Source organism: Pundamilia nyererei, unplaced genomic scaffold (genome assembly GCF_000239375.1).
Source record: "Pundamilia nyererei isolate P.nyererei 1_Seehausen unplaced genomic scaffold, PunNye1.0 scaffold00003, whole genome shotgun sequence".
In the NCBI taxonomy this organism is placed as follows: Eukaryota; Metazoa; Chordata; class Actinopteri; order Cichliformes; family Cichlidae; genus Pundamilia; species Pundamilia nyererei.
In genome coordinates, this window is record NW_005187404.1 from 2,953,571 (window position 1) to 2,961,276 (window position 7,706).

The window sequence follows — 7,706 nt, forward strand, 5'->3', positions numbered from 1 at the left end:
TTTTTATATTTTACATTTATATTTATTATTGAAACTTGCACCAAGGGAGTGGCACTCCAATTTCGTTGTACTCTGTACAATGACAATAAAGGCTATTCTATTCTATTCTATTCTATTCTATTCTATGTCAAGCTATATAGTTTATGTCTTGCATATTTCCAACCATATCCATCATCACATACTGTGTATGCTACCATTGTATACAGTGTATTATCTTACTTTTTTTTTCATTGATTGTACTTTTTTGTATTTTTGTATTTCCTTCTGATATCTGTAACACAAAAAATTTCCCCGTCGTGGGATCAATAAAGTCTTATCTTATCTTGTCTTATCTTATCTTATCTTAGCTTAGCTTAGCTTAGCTTAGCTTATAGCTTATTCTATAGATGTCTCATCAAATCATAATGAGTTTTACTTTGATATGTCAAACATTAACTCTTGGTTTTGGATAATTAGCATGTTGCTCTCAGTCACACTACATAATAGTGTATTCTGACCAAACTTAAATTTCAGTTCACTTTTCCCATCTTTACTATCAGAGCAAGAAACACCAGTTTGTGTCAAGCTTTGTCCTTAAGCCTACATTTCTGCTTTCAGTGAGCATCGTCTTGTTTCTTTTTTTAACACAATCAAGTTTTGAGTCTTGGCTGCCTTTGCAGTTCATTAATAATGAGCATTAATCCAGGCAGTTTCAGACACATCCAAATACCACGGATTCATGAATGCCCAATGATTCAATTCAATATTTCCAACCCTCTATGCTGACGCACACTGCACACAGTTATAAACACACTTTTTATGAGACATTGTTAACTACTTTGTGATATGAAATACAATTTCACGTGAAACTGTACTGGCAGAAGCTAGAGTTCGTAATGGTAATCATTCATGGAGAATGATTTTCCAGTCATTTATGATGTGATCATGGATTTGAAATAACCTATCCCTTGTACCATGTATTCCTAGGAAGTTGTTTAGTAGCGACAAAAGACACACCCAGATACAGAGTCTCCAAGGGAGGTTACTCTGTGGCAAGACAAATAATGTTTCTTATGTTGCAATGTCCCTTCCTCTGCGCTTCTTGTTCTCACAACAACATCTGGAAATAAGTTAATTACTAACACAAATAATCTTATATCAGCTAGACATAACTCAGATGAGTCAAAGATCTGATGCCAGATATTTGTTGTTTCCTTGAAGGAGATACCAAGCAAATACTGGGAAAATATTACATAATACAATGACAACCACTATCTTTTGAAATTGTTTTGTTCAAGTAGTAGGACATTTGATTCTCACTCTCACCAAAAGAAGCTGAAATAGCCTCATATATTCTATACAGGTTGATCCCGCCTGTGGGGTGAATTAGATGGAGTTACTGTTGAAGGGTACCTGATGAACTCGTCTTTACATTTTTTGTACAGGTACCAACATTTAGAGAGACATATTTTTTATCTGTAAGTAACAGCATGGTGTAGTCTGCCATAAGTAACAGACTAAAACATAAAAAAGAAAAGATCAGCGCTTCTGTTGGGTTAATAATAATGGATTGCATTTATATAGCGCTTTTCGAAACACTCAAAGCGCTTTACAATTCCGCTATTCATTCACTCTCGCATTCACACACTGGTGGAGGCAAGCTATAGTCGTAGCCACAGCTGCCCTGGGGCAGACTGACAGAAGCGAGGCTGCCATATCACGCCATCGGTAGGTGAAGTGTTTTGCCCAAGGACACAAAGACCAAGACAGACAGAGCAGAGGATCAAACCAGTAACCTTCCAGTTACAAGATGAGCTTCCCAACCCCCTGAACCATGGTCTCCCCACAAACCATGGTCACCCCACGACGGTTACTGGTTGGTTTAGTTTTTCCTTAGAAAACTCATAATTCCTTGTTTGATTTTAGAACACAGATGTTTAATTATGTAGATTTGAGAAACCACAGTCTGAACATCTTCTATATCTCTTGGCAACGAACATTCATTGGGTTCTTTAAACGAAAGCGTCGCTCCTTTACGACTTTATTTGTCCAGTTCCATCATCAAGTTTAGCTCGTCATTAATCATGTCTGACTCAGTATAAGATAGATTGTGTGCAGTCTTTCTTAAGTGGATGTCAGAATTATTTTCCCAACAATGCCCAAGAATACAATAGCAAACGGGATCCTGAATTAGACTTTTAAATGTTATGTAGAAGAAGTAGCTGCAAAGAAGCTTTATCTTTCTTCCTTGTTTCACACTGGGGAGAGGGTATAGTAAAATCATAAACACAGAAATAGGCCAAAGTGCAATAAAACTAGATGTTCATGTTATAAACTTAATGCTGCTGGTAAAACAATTAAAAAAACACACAGTGGCAGATAAGTTAATGAATTCATTTCATTCATTCATTTATTTGTTCATTTTCAGACACAACAAATACCTATATTGAACATAAAATGCACAAAACAAAAAACAAAAATTGCCTGAAAAAGGAGTGGGACGAAGAAAACTTATTAAATCCCACCCCTATACGCACTCATCAACAAAAAAACAAACGTCCCGCAGGTACGCCCATCATTGCATACAGACCCATCAACAGCCTCGGGCACATACAAGCATCTAAACGGCAGCTTGCAAACAACAATTAGAGCCTAACGGTGTTTATTATGTGGCTTTAATTCAATTCAATAACATTTTTTATGTAGCATCAAATCACAACAGTTGCCTCATGGTGGTAAAGACTCCACAGTAAACTCCAAAAATCATATGTCCCCCTTCCCCCTTTGAGCAGGCATCTTGGCAACAATGGTAAGGAAGGAAAGACTTCCGTCTTTTATTTTGTCTATAAAGCTACTGTACTGTAAGTGATTCTCATTTCTTATGGCTCAGTATGCTCACCAGTCTCACTGAAACCACGAAAATGTTTATCTGTAACCCAGCTGCTTCATCGCTGTAGCACAGCCAGCTGAACTCACTCATCACAGGCAGAAAGATCCAGGTCAGTGCCACCGCACACTGTACAGACCACCAAGGGGACTTAAAGCTCAACGCTCTCCCAACGATAGTGATCTAAAACACACTGCTTGCTATTAAGAGACCTAAACTCTGCGCTCTCCTTTACATCTTTCTTGGTGTTGAAATTTGTGGGATGATGACACTCAACTTGCATGTTCGGGGGCTTTTCCACACCAAACCACAGTCACTGTTTTCAGTTTTAGTCTTTAGACAAGTGGATGAGCATTTTAGTCATTTATCAGTATTATTCATCGAAAACCAAAAACATTTCCTTCCACTTACCCAATTCAAGGTCAGTTCGAGGTGAGGGATATGACATGTTGAATCTATCCCAGCTCTAATCATGAAAGAGGTGGGGTACATCCTGTGTGGGGCTAACACAGATAACTGTTTCCACTCACAATCGCACCTATAAACTCACAAAGGCACAGTGAAACCATGCACACTCCCAGTAAGAACACACAGGCAAATATGATCCTATTTTAAGCTGTCAAATTTTAGTGAGCCTAAAATAGGTCTAGTGGATTAGAACACAGGGTACACATATCTGTGAGGCAACAATATAAACCACTGCCTTGCAGTGTCACATGTCAATCTAATCAAATCATGTTTTGTCTTTATAAACAACATGTCTAACACTGATTGATATATGGAACATTTATACTGTCCTGAAGCAAGGTGCTTTATAAACAACATGCTTAATTCACCTATTCACAGCCAGTTATACAAGCACTATTTCTATGCAGAACTGCTTGCTATCTAACATTCACACACATTCATACCCTGATGGATGCATCACAGAGCTACTTCGGTTTATTATCTTGCCCAAGGATATTTGGCATGTAGACAGGAGCAGGCAGGGATCAAACCACCAACCGATTGGTAGATGATCTGCTCTGCCTCCTGAGCTGAAAAAAAAAAAGAATACTGTACTCATAAATATACTACTCGCTTCAAGTGCCATTACCTGAACCGAAGTCAGGGCTCTTACACACAAAAGGATACATTAAAATGCTTATGTATTCAGAATATTGTCACAATTACTTAGTGTCAGAAGATTAGACATCTGGAATCCTGACAATGAAGCAGCTAAACAGCAACAGGTGGCTATAAGCTAACATTATGGCAGCTAATGTTAGGCTAGCGCTCAAATATGCTTCCTCTCTGATAAACAGCTTGATTAAATTCTCACATTAATTGAGAATTCATGTCCAAGTCCAACAATGCTGTGCCTTAACGTTAGCTAACACGGCACAGCAGAGCACAGCATGAGAAAACAGAATTCAGCTTACATTCTGCAATTTGCTGGCATTCATTAGCGATCGTGATCAGACCATTTATAGGGCCACAGTTCGCTAGTTTAGCTTGCTTTTTACATTACGTATGTGAAATGTGACACGTGTTTTGTCTGACGTTAACAGCCATTCACATAACTACATCTGAATGTGTGTGTGTGTGTGTGTGTGCGTACACATGTGCATGCTCAAGGATTTGGTAACAACAAAGGCTTCATAGAACATCTGTTCCTTTTAGAGATTAGTCTCAATTTTTATGTTGCAACGTTGGCTTGGCACGAAATAGCCGATTATAAGGGATCTCCGTTTGCAGCGCTAAATGTCTGCTGTTGTTTAGGAGGTTGGGGAAGAGTGAGGAACAGAACACAGTAGTACATCTTCAGTGCAAACGATTCCTTGTAAAGGGAATATAAGCCCTGTCTGCTTTTTGGAAAAAAAAACAAAAAACATCACACATTGTTCTCCACTTGATACTGTGAATACTTCATATTCCACGATGAGTGGACTAAACTTAATGTCAGCTATCTAAAACCTGTTGTTTGTTACTATGCTTAATGAATAGTGAAGTCTGCCAAGGAGAAGTGAAAGCTCCCTTGGAAGGACGATAGGGGTTCATAACAAATTTTCAACTTGATCAGACTTTGTTTCAACTATTTATTCATTAGTTATAGTTGGACCGGACCTGGTGCTGTCTGACACTGTCCAAGTGTCAGGAAGATACAGTCTGGACAACACACGTTCAAATACACCCATGCACTGCAATTCCAAACAAGAAACAATGGTTGGCAGGTTGGCAGAAATACTAACAGCAAAAGATGATAAGTCTAAAGAAATATTTAATTTAAAATGAAGAAAGAAGTGTGTTTTTTTTTCCTAAAAAGGAATTACATTCCCTGTGTTATCACTCGAAGCCCAGTTCAAATGTCATACCACTGTCAGCAGTTTGTAATGGGTGGGTATTTCCCTTTCTCATACACAACCCACACACAGACCTCATGATATGACCCATTCATGTTTCCTCACTGGTACTCTCTATTGTTGGAATTTGCAGTAGAATACACCACCTAGTGGAAAAGACAACCTCCTCTCATTACAAAGCTGAGACTACAAACACAAACGCCTTTAATGTTTACATTTAAATATCTTGCGCACTCACACTATAGTTCACAAGCTGTGACAGGAAAATTGAATTCCCATGCTGATCATTTTTTTTGTTCTGCCACATATCCAGTGTTAAAAAAGCAATAACCGCACGCTGTGATAAAAGGAACACTAAAACGGAGGTCAGTCAGTAGCTAAGTTTCTCCCTTCCTGCGTCATATTCTTTAATTGCTGCTGCTGCTGATCACAGGAAATGCCACTAAAGTGTTTATGGCTCTTTCGCATCACTTCCAGTGGAATAGCAGTCCCAGCAGGGCTGTGCTGGGACATCAGCTTGTCTTCTTTTGAGCTGTCTGCTCCATCTAATCCACTGCTAGAGCCACTCATCTGGAAATTATGAGTCACCTCTTTTTTAACCAGGTCCTCCAGGTCTGAAGAAAGAACAAAGGAATGTTTTTAAAGATATTATCTCACCCAGAGAACTGATTCATGCAGATGACCCTTTTATTTCTTTTCTCTTTTTTTGCTAGTTGGATATAAAAGAAGATTTACAAGTAAAGTGTTGGGTAAAACAAACATGAAGGCTTCCACAAACTTGAGCACGCTCCTGTGCATTTTTAATAAATTCATTTGAAGCTTATGAAAACGCATCAATCTTTTAGAAGCTGTAGTCAAACACTAATCAATATATATTTATGAGGAGAACATTTTTTCTAAATAATAACCTAGAAAAGGTCATCGCTGTACCTTTGATAAATGACAGAATCACTTAAGAATTGTATTTTCTATTAATTTGGATTATCTTTATCTAATATTTGATGATCTGAAACATTTAAGTATGAGAATCAGGATGAGGAGTTTATCACAGCACATCACTTTGATTTGTGATGTGTTAAATCAGTCTGTGATTCTCAGCTGATATAAACAAATATCATTTTAAACATGGCATGACTGATCTCAGCTCGTGTTCATATCACTCTCTTCTCATTACTTACACTGGAGTACCGTCCTGTTGACAAGCGTATAGGCTTGGATGGGGTTCCTGCTCAGGTCAATGTAGTAGTAGAACTTCAGCTCCTTAGGGTACTGAGAGTGGGACAGGCTGTGAAGCAGAGGAATCATCCTATTGGACATGGGTCCCTCTGTCAGTACCTGGTGCATCATATAATTACACCAATCATCCTGAACAAAATTAGGAGTGATAAGCAGAGCTCGTAAGTGACTGTTCTCCAATGCCTGACAAAACTCGGTGCAAACTGCACCTCCTGGACAGGCGTCCCTCTGCCACAGAAAGCATCTGAGGCTGCGGGGCGAATCCTCGAGGAAGGAGACCAGGCGTGTGGCCTCTTCAATGTCACTTTGGGCGCTGCTGTGACAAACAAATAGGTCATACTTTCTTTTCCATCTCAACTCACAACTGAGAACAGTAGGCAGCTGCCGTGGTTTCGAGGGGGTCCCCCCGGGTGATGATGACAGCGACGACGAAGAGCACGATGGTAATGTTGATGAGGATGATGTTAATGCACCACTAACAGAAGACACTGAACCTTTTGTGGCTTCTTTATTGTGTTGCTTTGATAAAGATCCTCTCGATTTCAAGAGTTTCTGGAACCAACCTAAAGGAAACAAAAAGATTTTAAGGTCGATTTGTTTTTCTTTTTAAGTATAAAGATTTCCTGACATTCCACACAACTTATGAAAAATCGTGTGAATAACAGTAGATATTTTTGTCACACGTGCACAAACAAATCCTCAAAAGGATTCTCATCAGATTTACACTGAAAGAAGTGACCAGAACGTTTTACTTACCGTGCATGTTGCTGAGGTCGTCATGGTTGTTCAAATCGTATCCAAAGTACTTCTGACAAATAGATATAGATAGTGATAGATAAATAGATAGTGTTGAATTCCATCGGTGGGAGCTTCTAAAAATCCAATTTCTCCACTCTTTAAAAACATCGCAACCCGAGGCTGTAGCCGAAAAGCTAACTTACACAATAGCAGCAAAGAGAAAGTCACTGATATCACCATAAAATGAGGAAGTTAGAGACTGCTGGAAGGGATGTCTCAGCATGTGCAGTCGAATTTCAAATGCAAAAACTGTCAGTTTTCACTGATCACCTTATTCATCGCTGTAAACTGACATTTGTCAAAAAAAAATATTTTGCTTTTTTTTAAACAATATGATAGAAAAAACTGATCTCATAAAGAACAAAATGAAGTGGGAAGCATGAAGACAAGGTGGGAAATGTTAATAGGCCTAACCATGTCCACAAATCTATTTCTGTAATCCATGTGTTACTATGGTTTGCATT

The 7,706-nt window shown here is 38.7% G+C and overlaps 2 protein-coding genes across 2 annotated transcripts in view; both read right to left on the reverse strand.

Moving 5' to 3' along the window:
• Window positions 1–3,821, reverse strand: part of st3gal4 (ST3 beta-galactoside alpha-2,3-sialyltransferase 4) — a 47,426-nt gene extending 43,605 nt beyond the window's left edge. Inside the window, exon 1 of the mRNA XM_013911097.1 lies at window positions 3,278–3,821. The gene's annotated coding sequence lies outside the window, so the exon portion shown is untranslated. The remainder of the gene's footprint in view (window positions 1–3,277) is intronic.
• Window positions 3,822–3,926: 105 nt separating this feature from the next.
• On the reverse strand, window positions 3,927–7,415 carry tirap (toll-interleukin 1 receptor (TIR) domain containing adaptor protein). Its single transcript, XM_005720658.1, has 3 exons — window positions 7,201–7,415; window positions 6,387–7,007; window positions 3,927–5,822 (listed from the first exon to the last, which is right to left on the reverse strand). The coding sequence occupies exons 1-3, from the start codon at window positions 7,205–7,207 to the stop codon at window positions 5,575–5,577; spliced, it is 876 nt and encodes a 291-aa protein (XP_005720715.1). The 5' UTR covers window positions 7,208–7,415; the 3' UTR covers window positions 3,927–5,574.
• Between the last annotated feature and the right edge of the window lie 291 nt (window positions 7,416–7,706).

Coding starts and splice junctions, on each gene's coding strand:
- tirap (XM_005720658.1), bottom strand. Junction 5,823..6,386: donor CAACAGGACGGTACTCCAGT/GTAAGTAATGAG, acceptor TTCTTTCTTCAG/ACCTGGAGGACCTGGTTAAA.